This window comes from Hylobates moloch, unplaced genomic scaffold (genome assembly GCF_009828535.3).
Source record: "Hylobates moloch isolate HMO894 unplaced genomic scaffold, HMol_V3 SCAFFOLD_4, whole genome shotgun sequence".
In the NCBI taxonomy this organism is placed as follows: Eukaryota; Metazoa; Chordata; class Mammalia; order Primates; family Hylobatidae; genus Hylobates; species Hylobates moloch.
Genome location: NW_026652279.1, coordinates 102,948,199 through 102,975,588, shown reverse-complemented (window position 1 = coordinate 102,975,588; position 27,390 = coordinate 102,948,199). Strand labels below are relative to the sequence as shown.

At 39.9% G+C, this 27,390-nt stretch overlaps 1 protein-coding gene and 2 pseudogenes across 9 annotated transcripts in view; 2 read left to right on the top strand and 1 right to left on the bottom strand.

Moving 5' to 3' along the window:
• Nucleotides 1–351: 351 nt before the first annotated feature.
• LOC131383299 (histone-lysine N-methyltransferase SETMAR-like) overlaps nucleotides 352–27,390 on the bottom strand; it is a 149,248-nt pseudogene continuing 122,209 nt past the window's right edge.
• Nucleotides 1,855–2,796, top strand: LOC116467473 (ras-related C3 botulinum toxin substrate 1-like; annotated as a pseudogene).
• Nucleotides 17,511–27,390, top strand: part of MTRF1 (mitochondrial translation release factor 1) — a 47,849-nt gene continuing 37,969 nt past the window's right edge. For 5 of the 9 annotated variants that reach the window (XM_058437812.1, XM_032150755.2, XM_058437814.1 and 2 more), the window contains exons 1-4: nucleotides 17,511–17,818; nucleotides 18,964–19,085; nucleotides 20,403–20,825; nucleotides 26,805–26,896. In XM_058437812.1, coding sequence (XP_058293795.1) covers nucleotides 20,411–20,825; nucleotides 26,805–26,896 — 507 coding nt within the window. In that variant the 5' untranslated portion in view covers nucleotides 17,511–17,818; nucleotides 18,964–19,085; nucleotides 20,403–20,410. The remainder of the gene's footprint in view (nucleotides 17,819–18,963; nucleotides 19,086–20,402; nucleotides 20,826–26,804; nucleotides 26,897–27,390) is intronic. The other 4 variants (XM_032150758.2, XM_032150754.2, XM_058437811.1 and 1 more) reach the window with 3 other exon arrangements.

The following is a 27,390-nucleotide window of genomic DNA, read 5'->3' as shown; positions in this document are numbered from 1 at the left end:
CGCCTGTAGTCCCAGCTACTTGGGAGGCTGAGGCAGAAGAATCGCTTGAACCCAGGAGGCAGAGGTTGCAGTGAGCCGAGATTGCGCCACTGCACTCCAGCCTGGGTGACAGAGTGAAACTCCGTATCAAAAAAAAAAAAAAAAAAAGGCTGGGTGCAGTGGCTCACGCCTGTAATCCCAGCACTTTGGGAGGCCAAGGCGGGCAGATCACGAGGTCAGGAGTTCAAGACCATCCTGGCTAACATGGTGAAACCCCGTCTCTACTAAAAATACAAAAAAAAATTAGCTGGGCATGGGTGGTGCATGCCTGTAGTCCCAGCTACTCGGGAGGCTGAGGCAGGAGAATGGCGTAAAACCCGAGAGGCGGAGCTTGCAGTGAGCCGAGATCGCGCCACCGCACTCCAGCCTGGGAGACAGAGCTAGACTCCGTCTCATAAAAAAAAAAGAACCATTACAATCAACACATTTTTGCCAATGAGAAATAAGTTTGTTTCCTCTTGTAGCATAAAAATCTGTGCTTCAGGATTCAACAAACTCTTGGAAAGTATTTTCTGCATCCTGCTAGTTGTGGAAGCGTTTTCCCTGCAATAAGTTGTTGAGATACTTGAAGAAGAGATAGTCAGTTAGCGGGAGGTCAGGTGAATATGTTGGATGAGGCAAAAATTCATAGCCCAATTTGTTCAACTTTTGAAGCATTGGTTGTGCAACGTGTGGTTGGGTGTTGTCATGGAGAAGAATTGGGCCCTATTTGTTGACCAATGCCAGCTGCAGGCTTTGCAGTTTTTAGTGGATCTCTTTGATTTGCTGAGCATACTTGTCAGATGTGATGGTTTCGCAGGGATTCAGAAAGCTGTCATGGATCACATCGGCAGCAGACCATCAAACAGTGACCATGACCTTTGTTTGGTGTAAGTTTGACTTTGAGAAGTGCTTTGGAGCTTGTTCTCGGTCCAACCACTGAGCTGACTGTCACCAGTTGTCATATAAAATCCACTTTTCGGCTGGGCATGGTGGCTCACGCCTGTAATCCTAGCACTTTGAGAGGCCAAGGTGGGTGGATCCCCTGAGCAGGAGTTTGAGACCAGCTTGGCCAGTATGGCAAAACCCCATATCTACTAAAAATACAAAAATTAGCCAGGCGTTGTGGCATATGCCTATAACCCCAGCTACCTGGGAGGCTGAGGCAGGAGAATCACTTGAACCCAGGAGGCAGAGGGTGCAGTGAGCTGAGATTGCACCACCACTGCACTCCAACCTGGGTGACAGAGCGAGACTCCATCTCAGAAAAAAAAAAAAAAAAATTTAAATCCACTTTTCATTGCACAAATCCAATCAAGAAATAGTTCATTGTTGTTGCATAGAATAAGAGAAGACAACACTTCAAAAAAATTATTTTTTTTTAAATTTTTGCTCAGCTCATGAGGCACTCACTCACAGAGCTTTTTCACCTTCCCAATTTGCTTCAAATGCCAACGACCATAGAATGGTCAACGTTGAGTTCTTTAGCAACGTCTTGTATAGTTGTAAGAGGGTCAGCTTTGATGATTGCTATCAATTGGTCATTGTCAACTTCTGATGGCTGGCCACTATGCTCCCTATCTTCAAGGCTCTTGTCTCCTTTGCAAAACTTCTTGATCCACCACTGCACCGTATGTTCATTAGCAGTTCCTGGGCCAAATGCATTATTGACATTGCGAGTTGTCTCCGCTGCTTTACAACCCATTTTGAACTCGAATAACAAAATCGCTTGAATTTGCTTTTTGTCTAACATCATTTCCATAGTCTAAAATAAACAAAAAATAAACATCAAGTAATGTCATTACAAAAGAAATAAAGTGAAAAATACTCACTAAAATGATGTATATCATAACCACATTATTTAAGAATGTATTCCAATACCAAATGGCAAATTCCAACAATGCAAAAACTGCATTTACTTTTGCACTCACCTAAATAGAAGCTTCTAAGTGCTGGTGACAGTAAGTCTCCCACTCAGTTTGTCTAAACCCATCTTTTTCCAATTGTGCACGTGAATTAATTATTTTAGCATTTTCAAAAGATTCCCATTTTGGGCTAAGGGTGAGGTGGCATGGACAACAACCTTGGGACCCCATCTCCTGCCACCTGCAGGCATGCACCTGCCTACCATGCTTCTATCCCACCACTTCTTGCCTTAGTGCCTGACCACCACTGCCAGGGCCTAGCGAGTGACCCAGGTGCAAGCCATCAAGTGTGTGGTGGTTGGAGATGGAGCTATAAGTAAAACTTGCCTACTAACCAGTGTTACACCCAGTGCATTTCCCAATGCATTATCACTATTGTCTTTGACAATTATTCTGCTGCCAATGTTAAGGTAGATGGAAAGCCAGTGAATCTGGGCTTATGGGATACATCTGGACAAGAAGATTATGACAGATTATGCCCCCATTCTATCTGTAAACAGACGTATTTTTAATATGCTTCTCCCTCATGAGTCTTGCATCATTTGAAAATGTCTGTGCAGAGTGGCATCCTGAAATGCAGCACCATTTTCTCAACACGCCCATCATTCTTGTGGGAAGTAAAGTTGATCTTAGTGTTGTTAAAGACACAATTGAGAAACTGAAGGAGAAGAAGCTGACTCCCATCACCTATCTGCAGTTTTTAGCCAGGAATAAGGAGATTGGTGCTTTAAAATACCTGAAATGCTTGGCTCTCACATAGCAAGGGTTCAAAACAGTGTTTGACAAAGCTATCTGAGCAGTTCTTTGCCCACCTCCTGTGAAGAACAGGAAGAGAAAATGCCTGCTGTTGTAAATGTCTGGAGCCTCTCATTCTTAGCCCTGCCTTTTGAAACTGTTTTACATTTTGCTTAAAAAATGGTAGTGCCTTCTCACTCAATGACAAGTTTTAGTTACAGATTAATTTTCCATAAAACCATTTTGAACCACTCACTTTAAGATTTTGTTTGTTCTATAGATAAAAGTTGAGACTCACATTCTTTAAAATTTAGCTCTAAAATGACAAGACTTCTTAAAGCCTTATTTTTTTAAATCCCCTTAATATGGTTTGAATATGTGGCCCCTCCAAATCTTATGTTGAAATGTAGTCTCCAGTGTGGATCATGGCGGCAGATCCCTCATGAATGGCTTGGCACCATCCCCTTAGTGATAAGTGAGCTCTCGCTCTGAGTTCACACGAGATCTGGTTGTTTAAAAGTGTGTTGCACCTACTCCATCCTCCTTACTCCTGCTCTGGCCATGTGAGGTGCCTGCTCTGTCTTTACCTTCCGCCATGAATGAAAGCTCCCTGAGGCCTCCCCAGAAGCCACACAGTTGCTGGACCCATGCTTGCGCACTGCAAAACCGTGAACCAATTAAACCTCTTTTCTTTATAAATAACTGAGCCACATGGTTGTTCTTTATAGCAATGCAAGAATGGCCTAACACACTACACACTCCTATTCTTACTTAGATTAAGAGTTGACAAAATACCTTCTCAACTAAGTTGCATTGTTATGTTAAGAACACTAAGCATTAAACTATTTAAAGACTTTTGTCTTTGGGAAGACTGTAGTTTCTAAAATAGGAAATGCAGACATTTTCTAAGTAATTTTCAGATAGGTAAAGCAGAACAGCCTCCCTAATGAAACATTGCCATTTAATGCACCAATAATTTATCAACCCATGTTCATTACATAACATCGTACTGTATATCATAATGAAATGAGTATAACAAACTCAGCTCTTTGGATCAGTCTTTTTTATTTTATACTGAATTTTTGTTAAAAAAAAAAATTGACCAGCTTTTGCTAAGATTCATGTTTCCTGTAATGAAGTATTCTGCTCTTAGTTGTGGGTGTACTGGAGTGTAGTGTGTGAAACACTCGATGTGATCAAAGGATGAAGATCGTATTTTGATAAGATATGACATAGAGATTAATTTACACTCATTTCACAAGGAATAATCAAACTGAATAAAAATGTCATGGGTAAAACAATTGTTTTTAAATCCCCATTTTGGCCACTGGTGCTTATGACTATCCTGGGTTAGCAGGTCCACTTATCTAAGTACTGGCAAATAGAAGGACCATAAGTTTTATACATAAAACCATCTGGTCTTGACAGAGATGGTGCACCTTCAGTCTTAGAAGACCCATTTTCTATCTTGGTTGTTTTGAGCAAGACAAACTATGTAGTGGATCAAGTGTTCTGGCTAGAATCTTTCTTCCTATATATTTCACCCAACAGGCTGAAAAGATTCTTTCATGTATCTTGAATTCCCAAATCACTTCCAAAGAAGTGGCAGGATGCTCACTGGCAAGAGATGATCAGTCTTTAGAAAGCCTGTCAACTAAGCAAAAAGTTGTGTGAGGATTCTCCTATAAGACTGCTACATATTTTGGGTAGTATGTTTGACACCTCTGCTAGTTCCAGTCTTCCCATTTGTTTTTTTTTTGTTGTTGTTGTTGTTTTTTTGAGACAGAGTCTTGCTCTGTCACCCAGGCTGGAGTGCAGTGGCTCGATCTCAGCTCACTGCAACCTCCGCCTCCTGTGTTCAAGTGATTCTCCTGCCTCAGCCTCCCAAGTAGCTGGGATTACAGGCTCATGCCACCACTCCCGGCTAATTTTTCTATTTTTAGTAGAGACGGGGTTTCACCATGTTGGCCAGGCTGGTCTCGAACTCTTGACCTCAGGCAATCTGCAGGGTTGGGATTACAGGCATGCGCCACCACGCCCGGCCCAGTTTTCCCATTGGGCTGGAGGCAGTGAGTGTCTCAACTTTGGAGCAAGCATGCCCTCATGCAACCAAAAAGGAGAAAGGAAAAGGTTGTCTCTCCCCAAAATTCCAGGACAACAATTCACAGATCTCCTATTTTACCCTGCCCTAGAATTCTACCCTTACCTTGAACTTATAGCAGTAACTCTCAGTCTGAAAGAGTCTTTGTACCTCCTAGCCAAGGAGGATACCAGCTTCAATAAACCAGAACTTTGACCAAGATGGGAAGTTTATTGATTCTGAAGGAACTTGTCTGTAGCATCCAGCAGGGCCATCAAGTTCAGGAATGCAATGGGTTTGTTGCCAGTACCTGCAGAGAGTCAGAAGCCATGCTGGGTGATCGAGGGAAATCACTCGGAATTCCTGCCAGCTACACCAAAAATGTCAGCCAAAATTAAGGCTGTTGGAACAGAAATAATTTGATAAAAGTTTACTGGAAGACAAATGTGAAGATCAACCCAGGAAGACATGCCAACCAAGTTGAAAGCTAAAGGCAAGAGAGGGGTTGGCTAGATCAGATCACCTCCACTGCCATAATTTTCTCACTGTTATAATTTTTGGAAAGGTGATTTCAGTAAGTGTAAAAAAAAACTAACTAAAAGATGATGACAGTTGGAATGACATCTGCTTTCCTCACCATTGAGCCCCAGCACTTAGCAGAGTGCTTGGCACATGGTAGGTATTTAATAAGAACTGATTTGGCTAGGTGTGGTGGCTCATGCCTCTAATCCCAGCACTTTAGGAGGCCAAGGCAGGCGGATCACTTGAGGTCAGGAGTTCAAGACCGGCCTGGCCAACATGGTGAAACCTCATCTCTACTAAAAGTACAAAAATTAGCCAGGTGTGGTGGCACACATCTGTAATCCCAGCTACTTGGGAGACTGAGGCACAAGAATCACTTGAACCCAAGAGGTGGAGGTTGCAGTGAGCCGAGATCAATGCCACTGCACTCCAGCCTGGGCGACAGAGTGAAACACCGTCTAAAAAAAAATAAGGAACTGATTAGATGAAGAGAATTTTGGTGACTTGCAATCTAGGCAGAGGAATTAGTAATGTCAAGAAAAATTGTTAAAGACTTTGAAATGGGTGAAAGATTATGGGGTGTCCTGTTATGTAAACTGCCTTTAAGCCGTTTTACAACTCCTATAAGTTGTAGAAAACTGATAATAATGCAAATGATTATTGTCCATAGAAATGCAAATTGTGTACAATGGAAGGGCAAGTGATTATGGCCTTGCAGTTGTTCATCTTTTAACCATTTTCCTATTTAGGAAAAAAAAAGTGCAGCTAACGCTCGTTTAATTTGACATAAATATGCTCTTTGAGCCTGGAGCAAATCTGACTGATTTTCAATGTGAAAATAAAATATAAAAACTGTTCTTAGGCTGGGAGCAATGTTTCATGCCTGTAATCCCAGCACTTTGGGAGGCTGAGGTTAGCAGATCACCTGAGGTCAGGAGTTTGAGACCAGCCTGGCCAACATGGTGAAACCCTGTCTCTACTAAAAATACAAAAATTAGCCAGGCATGGTGGCGCATACCTGTAATCCCAGCTACTCAGGAGGCTGAGGATGGAGGATCGTTTGAACTTGGGAGACAGAGGTTGCAGTGAGCCAAGATCACACTGTTGCACTCCAGCCTGGACAACAGAGCAAAAACTCTGTCTCAAAAAAAAAAATGCTGGGCACGGTGGCACACGCCTGTAATTCCAGCACTTTGGGAGGCCGAGGCAGGCAGATCATAAGGTCAGGGGATGGAGATCATCCTCATCCTGGCTAACATGGTGAAATCCCATCTCTACTAAAAATACAAAAAATTAGCCAGACATGGTGGCGGGTGCCTGTAGTCCCAGCTACTTGGGAGGCTGAGGCAAGAGAATGGCATGAACCTGGGAGGCAGAGCTTGCAGTGAGCTGAGATTGCGCCACTGCACTCCAGCCTGGGCAACAGAGTGAGACTCCGTCTAAAAAAAAAAAAAAAAAGTTATTGGAGTTATTTCTAAACAGAACTGACATCGGAATTGTCTGAATCATCAGAATCAAGTAATTTGGAAAAACCTGATTCATCAAATGAATCTTCAGCCAACAACTGTTCGAGAACAATGTTAACATCATGCATAGGAATGCTATGTTTTCTAGGATTTGACATTTTCAGTAATCAAGAATTACTATGTTTTGTAAATGGAAGTACCACAACTAAAAACAGAATGCTATAATAAAATGATGTCTTTTGTTTCTAAAGTCCGTACACTAGAGTGATATGAAAATAATAATAATAGGCCGGGCGTGGAGGCTCATGCCTGTATTCCCAGCACTTTGGGAGGCCAAGGCAGGCGAATCACTTGAGGTCAGGAGTTTGAGACCATCCTGGTCAAAATGGCAAAACCCTGTCTCTACTAATAATACAAAAATTAGCCAGGTGTGGTGGAGCGTGCCTGTAATCCCAGCTACTCGGGAGGGTGAGGCACAAGAATCACTTGAAAACAGGCAGCAGAGTGAAACTGTGTCTCAAAAAATAATAATAATTATTATTATATATTTGTTATTGATAATAAAATCAAGATATTTCGTGTCAAAGTTATCATGGAGTAAACATTCCAGCCGCAAGCACTGCCAGCAAGTATTCTCAGGGCAAACAGGAAAGGGGTTCAACAAATTTGTTTCAGAATTCCTTATGGTGTACTTATGTGTCTTGGCATTTTCTTTAACCAGTTATAACATCTACTGGTTTTCTGATTTATTAATAAATTAATCATTTTCGCACATGTTCAACTTCATATTTGTACAAGGGTCATAACTTTACCTTTTAAAAACATGCTTTAGCAGAATGAACAAAAAAATAAGTTTGAAAGTGTGTTTTCAGGAAATAAGTCATCCTCGAGCTGAAACATGAGGATCTTGGAGGATGTCATTAAAGTCACCTCACTGTTAACAAGAATTCTGGACAGAAATATAGTTACAATTAACCATTAATCCAGTAGCACTTTAGCCTACTTCCTTGTAACCAAAAGTCACATAGCACCAGATAGTGACCCTTTGTGTGTATTCCCATTGTTCCTGTGAAAGTAAAATAAATCTTGAGGCCCCCAAATCACTAAGCTAAAGGGAAAAGTCAAGCTGGGAACTGCTTAGGGCAAACCTGCCTCCCATTCTATTCAAAGTCACCCCTGGGCTCACTAAGACAAATGGATATCTGATTGCCTCCTTTGGAGAGGCTAATCAGAAACTGAAGGAATGCAATCATAGGTCTCTTATCTACCTATGACCTGAAAGCTCCCTCCCAGCTTGGAGTTGTCCCACCTTTGCTTTGAGTTGCCCCGCCTTACCAGACCAAATCAATGTTCAGCTTACATTTTTTTTTTTTTTTGAGACGGAGTTTCACTCTTATTGCCCAGGCTGGAGCGCAATGGCGCGATCTTGGCTCACTGCAACCTCCGCCCCTCAGGTTCAAGCAATTCTCCTGCCTCAGCCTCCTGAGTAGCTGGGATTACAGGTGTGCACCACCACGCTAGGCTAATTTTGTATTTTTAGTAGAGACGGGGTTTCTCCATGTTGATCAGGCTGGTCTCAAACTCCTGACCTCAGGTGATCCACCTGCCTCAGCCTCCCAAAGTGCTGGGATTACACCGAGCTCATCTTACATATGTTGATTGATGTCTCATGTCTCCCTAAAACGTATAAAACCAAACTATGCTCTGATCACCTTGGGCACTTGTTGTCAGGACCTCCTAAGGCTGTGTCACAGGTGCATGTCCTCAATCTCGGCAAAATAAACTTTCTAAATTAACCAAGACCTGTCTCAGATATTTGGGGTTCACATTTTGGTAACCACGGAGGGCTTCCAAGTGAAGATGCCTCTGACCTTTGACAAATTTCCTCTTGGTGCTTGGTACCAGCATGAGCTAATTTTATGGCTCAAATTCATGGGACAATTTGCTGAGGTCTGGGAGCACACATCCAGAAAATCACTGATCTCCAAAAATTTGGTCAAGATCTAAAGTTTATTTTGCTGTGCAACTACCCACCCCCTGCCCCCGCCTGCCTTTTTTTGGCATTTTACTTGCTTCCAACAAGGAAGGCAAAATTTTCTGCTTCCATGACGATGGAAGGTAAGTAAATCCTTTATGTAGTTTGAACTCGCACCCAGCAGGGAAGATGAGTTCAAGTGTTTTTCTTGCTTCTAGGATGGTAAAAGGCAGTCTTTAGCTTGAGACCCATCCCTAGGTAAGTTGCTGAATTGGGATTTTGTCTTGACTGAAGTTTAACAATAAGCTGGTCTCAATTTCTCCTTACCATTAGAGTGCTCAGTGATGTGATCATATTGCTGGGTTTTGTTGTTGTTGTTGTTACAGTTTTTCTCTCATCAGATTTGACCAACTCTACCTCCCTTGGTCAAATCTGAGTGAGAATTCCAAGATATGGGTAATAAAGCCTCTCTAATTTGGCTAAAATTCCTCATAGCTGCAAAAGAGGAAAAACAAAAATCAAAAAATCATGCACTTCGTTTCTGTGTTTGCTTCCTATCTTTAAAACAAACAAACAAACAAATGTTCTTTCATTTACTTTTCTTCCACCCTATACCTCCTTCCCCTTTGCCATCTGCAGTACCAAAAAATTTAAAGAAGGCTTTTAATGACTTGAATCCCTGTAAAGAATTCAGAACAAAGGCACCACTGACACTTTTTGTGGTGTTCTGCTTTCTTTGTAAAGTTTCAAGAGTCATGAGCAGATTGTTCTTAGGTCTCAAGCTCTGTTTTTCTGTATTACATGACCTGATCTCTTTGGTTTTGGGGGTACCAGAGATTACTTTGTTCTGTGAGAGGATTTGACCGTGGCATGTGTAATGGCAGATGATAAGAACTACAAAGTTAGGGGTGGCTGAGCACAGTTTACAGGAAGTGGTCTTGGCTGTTTTTTTCTTTTTTTTTTTTCTCCTAGGAAGTTGTTGGTTAAGGATCCTGATTCTAGTTCAGAGCCGCTTTCTAAAGGGTCTTCTCTATTCATTTTTCTCCCCAAGTTGATCTCAATTCAGCTTGTCTGTGTGTATTTGCATGAGGAAATGAACGGTTGTTTTCACAGGTTAACAGGAGACTGAGTTTTCTCAGTTCCAAAGAGAAAGGGCTTTTGCTCCTCCCAGCAGAATGGCACCCCTGGGTGACCAGGGGCCTTGTGGGAGTGTCTTGGGGGTTGACCCCTGTCATGTGCAGTGGCCCTACTGGAAAATCCCAAATAAAAATTAATTTTTAAAAAGGCTCATCCAGGAAACGCATATAAGGGCTGATCACCAGGTGTTTTAAGCCCTCTCGGAGATCACAGACCTCTGGAGAGAGAAACTAAAACATGAAAGAAGATGGAAACGACTCAGTGGTGACACACTGTGTTGTCCTGCCCACAAGCAGCACGTATCGATCCACTACACAAAAACCCTAGGCCACAGCTCAGTTCCTCATTTTAAGAAAAAAGGTGGGAAACAAATAATCTAAGAATGAGGAGAAAGCAAGGAGAATGACCCCCTTTTGAGCATTCTGTAGGTTTCATGGTGTCTATACTTGCCAGAGTTTACGTAAAATGGAAGTAGTATGGTCTTTGTGCACATTTACGTTAAGGAAAAAGAGCCCTAAGGTCAACCCGCAAACTTTAGAGTTCCTAAGTTCTCTTTTCTATTTTCTTTTCTGCCTGCTTTAAATCTGCTGTTATTTGTCTATTAAGATAAAAACCACTGTTAGGATCCAACAGGTTTTTTGCAAGCCAGTGAATTTGTATTTATCTCATGTCTAAAGTTTTGAAGTAAAAGCTATATGGTGGGGGTGTGTGTGTGTGTGTGTGTGTGTGTGTGTGTGTGTATGTGTATTTAAAAGGCCTTTGGGCTGGGAGCAGTGGCTTACACCTAGAATCCCAGCACTTTGGGAGGCCAAAGCAGGTGGATGACCTGAGGTCAGGAGTTCGAGACCAGCCTGGCCAACATGGTGAAACCCCATCTCTACTAAAAATCCAAAAAATTAGCCGGGCATGGTGGCACATGCCTGTAATCCCAGCTACTTGAGAGGCTGAGGCAGAATAGCTTGAACCCAGGAGGCAGAGGTTACAGTGAGCTGAGATCACGCCATTGCACTCCAACCTGGGCAACAAGAGTGAAATTTCGTCTCAAAAAAAATTAAATTAAAAAATAAAAAATAATAAAAAGCCTTTATAATTTATATAGTTTTATGTTTAATTAGCAATTAAATTCATTTTAATTTTTCTCTAGCACGTGGGACTTTTTCTCTCTGTACCTTATCGTGTAAATTTTGCTGTTTGATTTTCACCTGTTTCCTTTAATATGCAAATTTAAAGCTATTTAGCTAACAACTGCCTAGGGTAGTGAGACAGGTTATCAAGAATTTGAAAGTATAAGAGGAAAAAGAGCTCAAGATGTACTTCTATCAGCATCCCTAATATGTCTATGTATTTATGTGTTATGTACACAATGTTTCACTACTGAAAATATCTAAAAGAGCTCTAATTAATTAACTTAAGAAAATAAAAATATGTGAATCAAATATTTTAGTCAGGAAAAAAGACTAGTTAAATGCTTTTTCAAGTTTACATAACTTAAGTAAAATCTTTAATAAATAAGCTAGCTTTAAAATTATTGGTAAAGTAATATTAGAAATGTCATAAAAATTGCCAACACAAATTTTTGTTTGCATTTATTAATCAAGAAATTTCATAATTATCCTAACCAAATACTACAAAGTTTCAAAATTTGGCATAGGGGTTACAAAACTATAAACCCAGCCCAAGATAGAATAAACTTTGCTTATGTAATTTTTAATAAACAAGACATTGATATTGGTTTAATGGAAATAGCTACATCTTAAATTTAATAAGATTACTATAACTTCTAATCTTGTGGCTTTAGGCAGTCTAGTCCATAGGCAGTAAAGTTTGTTTTGGGAAAGGACTGTTATCTTTGTTTCAAAGCTCAACTATAAACTAAGTTCCTCCCAAAGTTAGTTTGGCCTACACTTAGAAATGAACAAGGACAGCTTGGAGGTTAGAAGCAAGATGGAGTCAGTTAGGTCAGATCTTTTTCACTGTCCCAGTTATAATTTTGCAATGGTGGTTTCATAACTTTAAATCATGACTATCACAGTTTTCATAACTAAAATAGGTAAATGATTAAAATAAAATAATTAGGTAAATGTAATGGGATAAATGTAGAAAAACTCATCATAATTTAGAATATAAAATTATATTAAATTAAATAATAGATATTTTGTTTGGGTATTTTCTAATAAAAATATATTGTAGGAAATAAAATAAAATAATAAAATAGTGTGTCTTTTTAAAAAAGTGAACAATTTTTGTCTAATTGAAAGCTTATTTACAGGTTATGTACAAAACAAGGTAAAAGGGCCGGGCATGGTGGCTCATTCCTGTAATCCCAGTACTTTGGGAAGCCAAGGCAGGCAGATCACATGGTCAGGAGTTCAAGACCAGCCTGGCCAAAATGGTGAAACCCTGTCTCTACTAAAAATACAAAAATTAGCTGGGTGTGGTGGCACAAACCTGTAGTCCCAGCTACTTGGGAAGCTAAGGCAGGAAAATTGCTTGAACTCGAGAGGCAGAGGTTGCAGTGAGCCGAGATCATGCCATTGCACTCCAGTCTAGGTGAAAAGAGTAAAACTCCACCTCAAAAAAAAAAAAAAAGTAAAAGGAAACAGGAAATAAGAGGGATGTAAAGAAAATTATAAAAATAAAGAGGTTTTGTTTTTGGTAAGAAAGCTTAAAGAGAAATAATTTTATATAAGAAACAATCTTGTATGGTAAATTTAGTCCTAGAATAAAATGACTGGTTGTTTTTTAAAAAAAAAAAAGGGATGGTCACTTCAAACCAGAAAGTCCAAGCATGTCATGAATGGTCTGTGTAAGTCACAAGAAGAGGATTTGTAAGAAAAAAAAACCCCAAACACTTTTATATGATCAAGTTATCTAAAATTAACCAGAAATTATAATGGTCTCTCTAGGGACTGGGCTTGATGTAAAAAAAGAAAACACTTATACACTAAATAATTGGAACAATAAAATTAATTTTCTTAAGGGATTGATTTACTCAATAAATTACAGGAGATTATAGTTTTCTTAACAGAAAGTTCAACTTTTATTGCATCTTGTTTTTGGCTTTCTCTCCCCTTTTAAAAGGGGACGTGAAATAGGAACACTCTTCTTCAATTCCTTTTCAGCTCATATAAGTTTTGTTTCCCCTTGAGTTCTGTTTGTTGTAGCCTGATGCTAAAATGTTTTCTTAAAGGTCTAAAGGAAATGTTTTCTTTTTCTTTTCTTTCATTTTTTTTTGAGACAGAGTCTTGCTCTGTCACCCAGGCTAGAGTGCAGTGACGTGATCTCAGCTTGCTGCAAACTTCACCTCCCGGGTTCAAGCAATTCTCCTTCCTCAACCTCCCGAGAATGACTTACAATGATCTGTGATATCAAATGTTTTTAAACCTTCGATATTTGACAAACTTTCTAAAATCAAATTATAAATTATGTCTTTTTTTGATCTAATTAATCCTTTAAGATATTAGTTTCCCTAAAGTCCAAAAATGACATAATTTGGCTTATTTGGTATAAAAATTACACAGGAAGCATTGTCAAATATGAAATGGTGTTTGGTTACTCCCATACCTTTACTATCTGCCTAAGTGATTTCTTCTTAATTCCTGAATCAATAGCATTTCTGATGTTAGAATTATAAGGCTTTTGTTTAAGGATTAATTTACATCCCCATTGCTCTTATAGATAGGATCTCTGATGTTAGAATAATAAGAAATTTGTTTAAGGATTGCTTAATATGGTTTTCAGATCCTGAATTTCAGTGGAATAGCTGATGCCCACCAGTTTGAAGATGCTGGGCAACATGATGAAACCCCTTCTTTACAAAAATACAAATAATAAGACTAAAATAAAAATTGGAAATCCTAGAAATTGTTCAGAAAGCAAGCTTTTTAATTTGATCACCATTTTTTTTTTCAACAGTATCTCACTCTGTCGCCCAGACTGGAATGCAGTAGTGGATCACAGCTCAGTACAACCTTGACCTCCCAGGCTGAAGTGATCTTCCCATTTCAGCCTCCCAAGTAGCTGGGACCACAGGCACACAGAACCACACCTGACTAATTTTTTTATTTGTAGAGATGAGGTCTTGCCATGTTGCCCAGGCTGGTCTCAAACTCCTGAGTTCAAGCAATCTTCCCACCTTGGCTCCCTAAAGTGCTGGGATTACAGGTGTGAGCCACAGCACCTGGCTTTTGATCACTTTTTTACTTTAGAAAAGCTTTTATTTTTCCTTTTAAAAATGACAAAGCAAAGACAAGCAATAGCTGATGAAGCAAAGTTTCTCTTTATAGAGGTTCTACCTAATCAATGAAGAATGAGTCACAAAATATCACCATTTTGCCACACCTAGTGAAAAAATGGATCTAGGCAATGAAGAGCTTCTAATATCATTTTAAAAGACATAACTTTTAAAAGACTCCCATAAGCAAAGTACACATAACCACAGAGCATAACCACAGCTATGAAGTAGTTTTGCCAAAAACAATTTAAACCTGAATTTGATCAAGTTTCTAGACCAGTTTACAGGAGATACAGGGAACAAAGGACACATGATATACCACAAGTCTAGAAAAATCTTAACTGTGTGAAACTCCTCGGGGCTAAGGATCCAGTTTCTTCAACAAATACATTGCAAGGAAAAAAAGAAGAAAAGGAGAATCTAAAGATTAAAATAAACCAACAATATAACAACCAATTGCAATGTATGTACTTTATTTGATTCTTGATATTAACAAATAAAATGTCACAAAAAAGAGAAAAAAATCTGACACAGGGAAATTTGAACACTGACTGGATATTAGATAATATTAAAAAGCTGTAATTTTCTTAAGAGACAAAGTCTCACTGTTTTTTGTTTTGTTTTTGTTTTTGAGATAGCGTCTTGCTCTGTCACCCAGGCTGGGGTGAGGTGGCACGATAGCTCACTGCAGCCTCTACTTCCCAGATTCAAGTGAGTCTCATGTCTCAGCCTCCTGAGTAGCTGGGATTACAGGTGCATGCCACCATGCTTGGCTAACTTTTGCATTTTTAGCAGAGAGGGGGTTTCACCATGTTGGGCAGGCTGGTCTCAAACTCCTGGCCTCAAGTGATCCACCCGCCTTGGCCTCCCAAAGTGCTGGGGTTACAGGTGTGAGCCACCATGCCCAGCCCGAGTTCTAAATTTCTAAGTTGTTCTGCATAGTCAGAACAACTTGGCTGCCATAACCAAAAACCATAGACTGGGCCAGGCGCAGTAGCTCACACCTGTAATCCCAGGATTTTAGGAGGCTGGGAGTTTGAGACCAGCCTAGTCAACATGGTGAGAACCCCATCTCTATTTAAAAAAAAAAAAAGCCAGGCCTGGTGGCTCATGCCTGTTATCCCAGCACTTTGGGAGGCTGAGGCGGGCGGATCACAAGGTCAAGAGATTGAGACCATCTGGCCAACATGGTGAAACCCCGTTTCTACTAAAAATACAAAAATTAGCTGGGCGTGGTGGCACGCACCTGTAGTCCCAGCTACTCGGGAGGCTGAGGCAGGAGAATTGCTTGAACCTGGGAGATGGAGGTTGCAGTGAGCCAAGATCAGGCCACTGCACTCCAGCCTGGTGACAGAACCAGATTCCGCCTCAAAAAAAAAAACGCACACACAAAACCACCAACTGGGTGGCCTAAACAACAGAAATTTGTTTCTTAGCCTCTTGCAAGACTGGGAAGTCTAAGATCAAGGTGGCAGCAAGGTAGGTTTCAGTCTGATACTTCTTCTCAAGGCTTGTAGGTGGCCACCATCTCACAGTGTACTCACATAACCTCTTCTTTGTTTGGGCAGGGAGAGTGAGCAAGATCTCTGGTGTCTTTTTAGGAAGGCACTAATCCTATTATGTCAGGGCTCTATGCTTATGACCTCATCTAACCTTAATCACCTTAAAGGCCCTATCTCCAATACAGTCACATGTATTGGAGGGGTTAGGGCTTCAATATATGAATTTTAAAAATAAATATTAGTAATATGAACATGATTATGAATATAAACAATTCAGTCCATAGCAGTAAGACTACTTTTTTTTTTTTTTTTGAGATGGAGTTTCACTCTTGTTGCCCAGGCTGGAGTGCAATGGTGCAGTCTTGGCTCACTGCCACCTCTGTCTCTCGGGTTCAAGCGATTCTCCTGCCTCAGCCTCCGAGTAGCTGGGATTACAGGCATGCGCCACCACGCCCAGCTAATTTTGTATTTTTAGTAGAGATGGGGCTTCTCCATGTTGGTCAGTCTGGTCTCGAACTCCTGACCTCAGGTGATCTGCCTGGCTTGGCCGCCCAAACTGCTAGGATTACAGGCGTGAACCACCACGTCTGACTAAGACTAACTTTTTAAGGAGAATAAAGCTTTATATATAATACTCAAGTTATATAGCTGAAAGCACAAATCGGAATAAATAATTAAAGAACTTTTTGGATAACTTAGGAGAATGACTTTATGTAGATCCTTTGGAACTTTTCCCCTACTGGAACATAAGCTCCATGTGGGCAAAGGTTTTCGTCTTTTCTGTTCATTGCTAAATCCTTGTGACTAGAATAGTGAATAGCACATAACTCGTGTTCAGTATTTATTGAATACATGATTTAAGGTTTTTTCTTTTTTGGAGCAGGGAGGCCCTGTATCAGAGCTTAGGAGCCACAGATTAAAGCAGATTGCCTTAATTGAGTCTTGGCTTTATCACTTACTGTTCTTTACTTCGGAGTAGTTACTTTACCTCTGTGTGCCTTAATTTTCTCCTCTGCAAAATGAGTATTTTAAGGTTGTAAAAATTAAATGAATTAATAGGGTAAAACCATTTAGAACAGTATTTAGTACATAGAAGTAGGTATCTTGAAGTTGGTTATAAACGTTAGATACTATTTCGCATATATAGCTAATTCTCCTTTCTATGTATGTGATTATAATCTAAGAAAATACTCTGTAAAGTCAGTAATATGGTACATTTTTTGCCTTTTCTTTCACGAAGAAAAATTGAGGCATGGAGATAGAAAGACTGTAAATGTGATAGCCAAGGGCTAGATCCCACTGGATTAGTCAAAGTAGGACAATATGCTTGCATTTTCCTGCAATTGTTTATTAACTTGAGTTTTCATTCTTCACTTAATCAGTGGTTCATAAGCTATGAATCTAGGTTGAGCCCCTACATTCCCATGTGCAAAGAACATTATAAAATCACTAACGTGGAAATACACGGTTTCCTAACTTTTGGGGCTGTTACTACTTTTAAAATACAAATTTATCTGTATTATCCTTTAGTCATTAGGTATTTTCTGAAGCAATGGAAGCTGAAAGTATAAAAACTACACGCAGAATCTTCCATATTTGTGGATGATGTAAAAGGAGTCTTTATTTTTTAAAAAATTAGAAAGCAGTGCTTTAGGGGCTTCTAATATATAAGGAAATTATTGTAATTTCACATGCAATATGTTCTAAATCTTGTTCTCTTAATCAGAATCGTAAAGAATCTCTCTTCCAGGTTTGCAGTTAACGGCGAAAACCAAAAACTTCACATTTGGCTGGATAGTCAGTGGAGGGGGTTGGAGGCTGCCGCAAGGTAAACTACAACTCCCAGGATTCTTTGGTGCGCGCTCTGGGAGATGTAGTTTAGTCCCGCCTTGGCCCCTCCCTCCCGCCATCTCCACTCCCGCTCTGGGCTCACGCTCTGGATAAGGACGGCGCGGGGGCGGTTGTCTGATGATAATTTCATTCTCGTTTTGTAATTTTTCTCATTTAGCTCATTTTTGTCATTTTAGTCCATCGTTAAGCATGCTCGAGGATGACTCCTCCGTAGAGCGGTCGTGGCGGAGGAGGGGCCGGGAGCGTGCGTTAACCCGGAAGAAGTGAACCAGGAAGTGAACATGATCTCGGGTTTGTTGGGCTGAAATGTGGCGGGTCTCGGAAGGTTCCGACCTCAGTAAAGAGAGCTAACGTGTATTCTTCTTTTTCTTAGGTACTCACAGTTCTTTCTTGATCTTCCCCGCCGCCTCCTGTATTGCCTCTGTATGGAATCACTCCATATACTGAGTTACACAGCATGGTTTGCCCGTGCTGCTGCCCCGCGGGCTGTCGTTTCTGACCTGCCTACACTCAGAACTTTCCCCAAAGCATCAGAGTAATACTGTTAATGTGATGGGTAATGGAGAAGTCGTGCTGTTCTCAGGTGTAGTTAACCTTGGAGAGTAAACATCTTGTTTCGTTTTGTTTTCCCTAATGTTGAGATTCATGACCTTGAAAATTATGCATTCTACTACTGTTCCTAAAATGGAAATTTTAGCAATAAGTATTCGTACAAACATATATTTGTCATCCTTTTATTCTGTCTGTTAGCAAATGGATACACTTCCTCTAACGTGCTTGAAAAAAGGGGGTGGTGGAATGTAACGTGACAGCTGGCCATTGGTGCTTTCTTCAACAGTTCTTCTAATAATGTGATGCAGTATCCTAAAATCTATCATTAGAACTCTGGAAACTGAATATTTTAAAGACCATTCTGAATGTTTTATTTCCTAGGTGATAATGCTAAGTTAACAGACTTATAGTGAACAAATGAGCTAATATATCTGTGCACCTCCTAGCATAGTAGGATCACTGGAGACAGTAAAGGTTGATTTTGATAAATGTTGATCCTTCTTTTTTTGAGTGGAGTCTGACTATGTTGCCCAGGCTGGCCTTGAACTCCTTTGCTCAAGTGATCCTCCTGCCTCAGTCTCCTGGGTAGCTGGGACAATAGGTGCATGGCTTGACCATTATTTCAACTTTGAACCTCAGAGTTTTAGGGGCAAAGTGTTTTTCTTAGAACACTTTATATTTTCCCTTTCTTAGTAAGACCATTGTGTACTTTTGTTAGCTCTTGATTATCTCTGTTGGAGGGGAGCAGAACAGAAAATTATTGTACACAGCCAATTTCACCTAACCTGTAATTTTTTGAACTAATCTTTTTTTATGATTATGAATGTATTCCATGCTATATATGCAAGAAACTTGGAAAACACTGAAAAGTAGAAAAAATAGCAAGCAAAAGGTATTCATAATCTCACAACTAGAGATCATTTTATTAACATTTTGGTATTTTTTTTTTTTTTTTTTTTTTCCGAGACGGCGTGTTGCTTTGTCGCCCACACTGGAGTGCAGTGGCGCGATCTCAGTTCACTGCAACCTCCGCCTGCCAGGTTCAAGCAATTCTCCTGCCTCAGCTTCCGGAGCAGCTAGGACTACAGGTGTGTGCCATCACGCTCAGCTAATTTTTTTGGTATTTTTAGTAGAGATGGGGTTTTCCCACGTTGGCCAGGCTGGTCTCGAACTCCTGACCTCAGATGATCTGCCCACCTTGGCCTCCCAAAGTGGTAGGATTACAGGCGTGAGCCACTGCGCGTGGCACATTTTGGTATGTTTCTTATTTAACTTTCTTTTTAAAAAATACTCTATGTGCTTTTTTTTTTTTACATGTGTACCATATATTGTAGAATATTTTTTAAATGTAATTGAGATTCTATTTTGTTCCTTGCTTTTCTTGCTTAATATAATTGTCACCACTTAATATAATTGTAGAGCTTTTCACCAGCCCTACTTTCTTGGTCTATTAATACTTGAACTTTTCTTCCTTTAGGATCTCAGCTAAAAGGGAAGCATTTTTGAAAAGTGATTGCAGAATTGAGAGTGAAAATTACTGAGTCCTGAACAGGCAACTTACATTCTAATTCCAGCTCTGTTTCTATCCAGCCGACTGAATAGTCATGATTAAGTTACTTGACTTTCTTGGATATCTAGATCCTTAAAGTTAAAGAATTATACAAGATAATAATAATATTTTCTTCAGACTTTAGAAAATGACTTTATGAACTGCCTTAAGTTTGTATGTTTTCATAGCTTTCAAGAGCTTGTTTACACACTCAATTCTAGATTCTAGATACTTTCTAGAAAATAACTGACTTAACTCATTCAATTGATATATTTGTTAGTTGTACTCCTACTCATGTGCTTCAGTTAATTATATATGTTGAACAGGTAGGAAGTAGTGCTGTTTTTATTTATTTTAATATGTTATTCATACATTTGAAGAATTATGTTCTTTCTGTAGACAGCTGAATTTTTTTTTTTTTTTTTTTTTTGAGACGAAGTCTTGCTCTTGTCCCCCAGGCTGGAGTGCAATGGCATGATCTCGGCTCACTGCAACCTCTGCCTCCTGGGTTCAGGCAATTCTCCTGCCTCAGACTCCCGAGTAGCTAGGATTACAGGCACCTGCCACCACGCCTGGATAATTTTTGTATTTTTAGTAGAGACAGCGTTTCACCATGTTGGCTGGGCTGGTCTCGAACTCCTGCCCTCAGGTGATCCACCCGCCTCAGCCTCCCAAAGTGCTGGGATTACAGGCGTGAGCCACCGCGGCCGGCTGGCAGTTGAATTTTAAGACTGTGTTTGGAGCTGGCTGAGGCAGTAAATGAAACAAGATTTCTTGATGTTCCTTCCAGCTTTATTATGCATGTATCTTTAGAGCTGATTTTTTTTTTTTAAAGACTGTGTTTATTGTATTTCAGATGCTGAGATGAATCGTCACCTGTGTGTTTGGCTTTTTAGACATCCATCTCTTAATGGTTACCTCCAGTGTCACATCCAGCTCCATTCTCATCAATTTAGACAGATACACCTTGATACAAGGCTGCAAGGTTTTAGACAAAACAGGAATTGCATTCTTCATCTGTTAAGTAAGAATTGGTCCAGGAGATATTGCCATCAAGACACCAAGATGCTCTGGAAGCATAAAGCACTACAGAAATACATGGAGAACCTGAGTAAGGAGTACCAAACACTTGAGCAGTGTCTGCAGCATATCCCTATGAATGAAGAGAACCGAAGGTCCTTGAACAGAAGACATGCTGAGTTGGCACCTCTTGCAGCCATTTACCAAGAAATTCAGGAGACTGAACAAGCAATTGAAGAATTAGAATCAATGTGTAAAAGTAGGTAAAAGATACTTATGTGTCCTGCGTAAGGGCTTTGAAAAAAAAAAAAAAACCCACACTCTTATATGCGTGTGTGTAAGTACAGATTTGATTTTCTAAGTTAAAACTTTATTGAACTTAGTCTCTGTTTTTTTTTTTTTTTCCACAGAAGCAGGGTCTCACTTGTTGCCCAGGCAGGAGTGCAGTGACTCAATCGTAGCTCACTGTAACCTGTAAGTCCTGGCCTCCCACTTCAGCATCCTGAGTAGCTAGGACTACTGTGCCAGGGCTTTCCAAAGCGATGTGATTATAGCCACCGAGCACTGAGGCTGGCCTGAACTCCGTCTTTTTAAAAACCTACAAGTAATAAGCTCAACACTTGTAAAGAACAGGGCTCTGTACAGAGTGTTTGACACACTTCAGCTGCTAAAGATCAACTCTACTAAGTAACCAGGCTCCTCGTGGTACTTGCCATGGTCTCAAGGTCTGGGAGACAAAATGTTGGTCTTTTCAGAAGCTTTATTTTATTGAGCAGACCTTTATTGAACACTGTACCTACATACAAGGGCTACACATACAGTTCCTACCCCATCAATGGGCTTCTATGGTCCAGTGAGAGAAACTTATTTAAGTATTGTTTATAATGTGAGACCTGCTTTACTAGAGGAAGGCACAGTTTCACGGGAGCAAAGAGGAGAGGGCACTCAAACTAGCCTGGATTGATTGGGTAAAGCTTCCTGCAGAAGGGACCATATCATGTGTTAGTGGAGACCAAAGTCAGGGCTTTTATTTTTTATATAAGTCCCCAGTACTGTATATATATATATATATATATGTATCTTTCTATATATATATATATCTTACACACCTATATCTATATTTTTTTTTTGAGACATGGGGATGTGATCTTGCTCTGTCACCCAGGCTGGAGTGCAGTGGTGCAATCTCGGCTCACTGCAACCTCTGCCTCCTAGGTTCAAGCAATTCTCCCACCTCAGCCTCCCGAGTAGCTGGGACTACAGGCGCCTGCCACCATGCTCAGCTAATTTTTTTTGTATTTTAGTAGAGATGAGTCTTCACCATGTTGGCCAGGCTGGTCTCAAACTCCTGACCTCAAGTGATCCACCCACCTTGGCCTCCCAAAGTGCTGGGATTACAGGCATGAGCCACTGTGCCGAGCCAGTACTTTATTTCTTTTCATTACTGAATTATATTCCATTGTATGGATATACCACATTTTATTTATCCATTCATCAGTTGATGAACATTGAGTTGTTTCCACTTTTTGGTTATTATACATAATGATACTGTGAACTTTTGTGTACAAGTTGTTTTGTGGACATAGATTGCTGGTTCATGTGGTAACTATGTTTAACCTTTTGAGGAACTGCCAGACTGTTTTCCAAAGTGACTATAACGATTTTATAGCTCTACACACAGTGTATGAGGGTTCATATTTCTCCACGTACTTGCCAACACTTATTATCCGCCCTTTCAATTATTGCCATCCTATAAGTGTGAAGTGGTATCTTATTGTGGTTTTGGTTTGCATTTTCCTGAAGATTAGTGATGTTGAGCATCTTTTCTGGTGCTTATTTGGCCATTTGTGTATCATCTTGGGAGAAACGACTGTTCAGATCCTTTGCCAGTTTTTAAATTTAATTGTCTTTTCATTATTGAGTTGTAAGTGGTCTTTATATTCTAGATAAAAGTCCATGATCAGATATATGATTTGCAAAAATTTCCCATTCTGTGGTTTTTCTCTTCACTTTTTTGATACTGTCTTTTGAAGCATGATATTTTTAAATTTTGATGATGTCCAATTTATCTTTTTTCTCTTGTTGCTTGAGTTTTGGGAGTCATATCTAAGAAAATCGCCTAATCTAAGGTCACAAAGGTTTACATCTGTGTTTTCTTACAAGAGTGACGTATTTTTTATTTTTATCCCATGCATTTAGGTCTTTGATCTATTTTAGTTATTTTTGTATATGGCGTATTTATTTTTTATCTTTTTTTTTTTTTAAGGGATGGGTCCTCACCATGTTGCCCAGATTGTACTCAAACTCCGGGGCTCAAACAATCCTCCTGCCTCAGCCTTCTGAGTAGCTGGGACTACCGGCTATTTTTTATCTTAGTTTTTTTATTTTAGTATTTCTCAATACGCTATTGCCTCTACATTTTTTCTCTTATGAAAATTTTCCAAAATTTTTATACAGAAGTTGAGAGAAAAGTTTAATGAACTAACCTATGATTCAACATTTATCCAGACTTGGCTATTAACTTTTAGTTTCTAGATTTTCTTCTGTGCTTCATCTTGTTTCATTTAGCCTTAGCAGTATTATGTGATATACAGGCCAGTCACTGTTATACCTGTAAAGTCCTGGATTTTTGCAGCCTTCCATTTTTCTGCCTTCTATTGATGGTACCACAAGTCTCTCATGTAGGTTTAATGGAGATATTTTTTACTCTTTTGCATAATGCCACACAGATTTGTAATTCATTAGTTTTGAGAAGGTTGCTTGTATGTAGTAGAAGTTTACGAAATGCATTCTAATTAAATTGGCATAACTTCTTTCAGCCTTGGTTGTATCATGTATAATATTAGATTGGATTACATCATTTCTAAAGGCTCTACTACCTCTACAATTTTTCTGTAATAATAGTAATAATAGCTACATTTACAAAGTCCTCTTATGTGCTAGGCACTAAGCTCAGTGCTTTACAAATATTATCTCATTTGAATGCTCAGGTAACCTTACAAGGTAGGATATATGATTATTTCCCCTCCCCCTTTTTGTTTTTTTTAAGAGACAGGGTCTTGCTTTGTGGCCCAGGCTGGAATGCAGTAGTGTAATCATAGCTCACTTTAACCTTGAACTCCTGGACTCAAGCAGTCCTCCAACCTCAGCCTCCCAAGTAGCTGGGACTACGGGTGTGTGCAACCATTCCCAGCTATTTTTTATTTTTAGTAAAGACGAGGTCTCAGTGTATTGCCCAGCCTGTGTTTTCCCTCATTTTATACATTTTATAGATGAGGAAATTGAAAGGTTAAATTTGCAAAGATCACTCAGCCAGCGAGGGGAGAAGCAAGGATTTGAACCCAAGCAATGAGATTCCAAAGCGTCTGCTCTTATCCACTGCTTGATGGATGATTCAAAGTCCAGTAGGGTCCACCTCTGTGATGTATCTTGCATGAGTCCCCTTCTGTTCCTTCCACTAATTTATATCTTCATTACAGCTCTGACTTAGCTGATTGCAATCAGTTCCTAACTTGTAGCCCTACCCCTAGGCATTCCAGTTCAAGTATAATCTTATTCATGTTACTCACCTGTTCCCATTGTCTATAAGTAGAGATTTCTTGGTTTGGCATTTAAAAGCCCCTACAGAGTAACCCCAGCCCCTCCGTGTACTATGTTAATTCTCTTTGCATATTCTGCCTTCCAACCAAAATAGACAATTTGCCATTCTCTGGATATATTCATGCTGTCCCATGTCTGTATCTTTGCCCACATTGTTAACATACCTGTTTCACCTTGTTAAAAGCCAGTCCTCTTACAAAGCTTGACTGAGATGTCATACTTTGTCTTCAGTACCCTTTGCAAAACAAGTGTGGTTACCTTTCTCTGTTTTGTATTATAATCCTTTATGTAATTGTCTCAACCTAAGCCCCTAACCCCATTGTCTGTTCTTCAAGGTCAGGTCCTGTGTCTTACTCATTTATCTATCTTCTGCAGCATGAAACATGGGACATAATAGGTTCTCAAGTCTTTGTTGATATAATGAAATTGAATTAGACAGATTCTACAGGTGTACAGCAAGTAATGAGAACACAAAAATAATTTTATATGATTGCAGATCAGGAGGTTTTTCTGATACCTTTGAACCAGCAGATATCTATTAAGTAATGTCAGCCTGGTTTCCATTTGTGGCATATGTGCACAATGTGGTACTAGTGGTGACATTAAAATTCTACAACAGGCCAGGTGTGGTGGCTCATGCCTATAATCCCAGTACTTTGGGAGGCCAAGGCGGGTGGATCAGGAGGTCAGAAGATCAAGACCAGCCTGGCCAACATGGTGAAATCCCGTCTCTACTAAAAATACAAAAATTAGCTGGGTGTGGTGGTGCGCACCTGTAAGCTCAACTACTCGGGAGGCTGAGGCAGGAGAATCACTTGAACCCAGGAGGCGGAGGTTGCAGTGAGTCGAGATCTCGCCACTGCACTCCAGCCTGGGCAACAGAGCGAGACTCCATCTCAAAAAACAAAAAAATTCTACAACAGATGATCCATAATTAGAATTAGTTCTGACGACACCTTAGCCAGGAAGCCCTCATTAACTGCTAAAGTCTGGTTAATCCCCTTCATTTATGCCCCCGTGGCACACTGGCACTCCCCCATCACATATTATAATCATGTGTATGTGTTTGCCACCAGACTAGGCCACTTGAGGCCTGAAGCCATGTCTTTTTCTTCCTTGTCTCCCCAGCAACTAGCAGAGTGTCTAGCAAAATGTTAAATGTTGAAAGCTTGAATGAGGCACAGAATCCCACCAGACCCTAATCACTTCCATGACTAGAGAATAATTTAAAAGAGTCTTCTCTTCTTTATACTTGTGATTCTTCATTTCTATTTTCTTTATAATTATTATTAAGGGTCAGAATTTTTTACCTCAATTTGCAGCAATGGCCACTGACAAATGAAGTCTCCAGGCCTCTAAAGCAGTGGAGTCAAAGGTCATGAGGTCTACCATCCTTGGTCAATAACTAGATCATTGTTATCTTGTTTTGCTAGAGTTCCATGATTTAACTTTCTGCTTTGGAAATAACAGAGAAAGGCCCATTTTCTCCATACAGGACAGGTTACAAAAATGTATGTTTTGTCTGACACACATGATATGTATTTTATTTTTTTTAAGACAGAGTCTTTCTCTGTCACCCAGGCTGGAGTGCAGTGGCATGACCTTGGCTCACCACAACCTCCACCTCCTGGGTTCAAGCGATTCTCTTGCCTCGGCCTCCCGAGTAGCTAGGGGTACACGCGTGCACCACCATGCCTGTATAATTTTTGTGTTTTTAGTAGAGATGGGGTTTCACCACGTTGGCCAGGCTGGTCTCGAACTTCTGACCTCAAGTGATCCACCTGTCTTGGCCTCCCAAAGTGCTGGGATTACAGGCGTGAGCCACCGCACCTGGCCATGATACGTATTTTAAAGTACCGTACTAAGCCAGGCACAGTGGCACGCACCTGTAATCTCAGCTACCTGGGAGGCTGAAGCAGGAAGATCGCTTGAGTCCAGGGGTTTGAGGCTGTAGTGTGCCATGATCACATCTGAGAATAGCTACTGGCACTCCAGCCTGGGCAACATAGTGAGTCCTCATCTCTCTTAAAAAAAAAAAAACAATGTGAACTGAGTATGAATGTATCAAGAGATTTTAATAATTCTTATTTCTGACTTCTCTTGGATAATATGGAAGTTGTAGCTGTGCTGGACCATGTCACAGTATGCTGAGTTACAGCGGCTGCCTTTGGACAGGAAATGCTCACTCCAGTTTGCTCCAAAACTTACCTTATTTGGGTTTATATTTAATTAGCTAGTAGCTTTTTAAACCTGTTTGATTAATCACCAATTTATATAATTATAGACATTCAAATAACGAGCTTTGTAAATGTGGGTTTCTATATTAAGCATATTTTTGTTACTACTGTTAATAGATTGATTTGTTTAGAGATGAAATGTTTTAAGCTATTTTACCTTTAAAAAAAACACACAAGGTTTTGGGAGGCATGATTATATTGCTTTTCACATTGAGTTTTTTGGAAATGCTTAGCAAATACTTGTTAATTGACGTTCTCCAAATATTCTAAATGTTCCTTTGTATAATCCCTTGCCTTTGCAACTGAAATAAAACTTAGTAGCCAAAGAGGAACATGGCTACTTAGAAGTTTCTCTGTAAGTATTTAAAAACTTTATCATTATTTCTGTTTCTTGCTTTTAGGCCTAAATAAACAAGATGAAAAGCAGTTACAAGAACTTGCACTGGAAGAAAGGCAAACCATTGATCAAAAAATCAACATGTTGTACAATGAGGTAGGTTTTCAGAGGTCGACTAGTTTCAGTAGGGCTGTATAAAGGAATGCTGTTTTTGCTAGACTCTGCTTTGGTGCTCAAAGTGGTTTCCAAACACTGTTTTAAGTGTTCTCTTATGATAAATGATCAAGCTGGTCTCCTATAATTTGCTGCAGAATGAGAATGAAGAAATTACGGTGTCAAATAATAAAACAAAGACTCCCAGGGTAAAAAAAAAAAAAAAAAATTCAAAGTTGAGTCTGTTAACTTGTTAAGCAAGAGAATACATGCTGGTAAAGAAATTTAGTTCACCACAGGGAAGAGTCAGAGGATTTTAAGAGTGAGAAGAGGAGGAGGAGTTCATGGTGGCTGTTAATTAAGGATTGGAAATTTGCACCCTGGATAGAATGGAATGAATCCAAAGGTGTAGAAATAGTTGGTTAATACACATCTTTAGTTAGGTCTAGTAAGGGTGTGGCATACTGAAGCCTCTCAGGGTTCATGATACTATATCA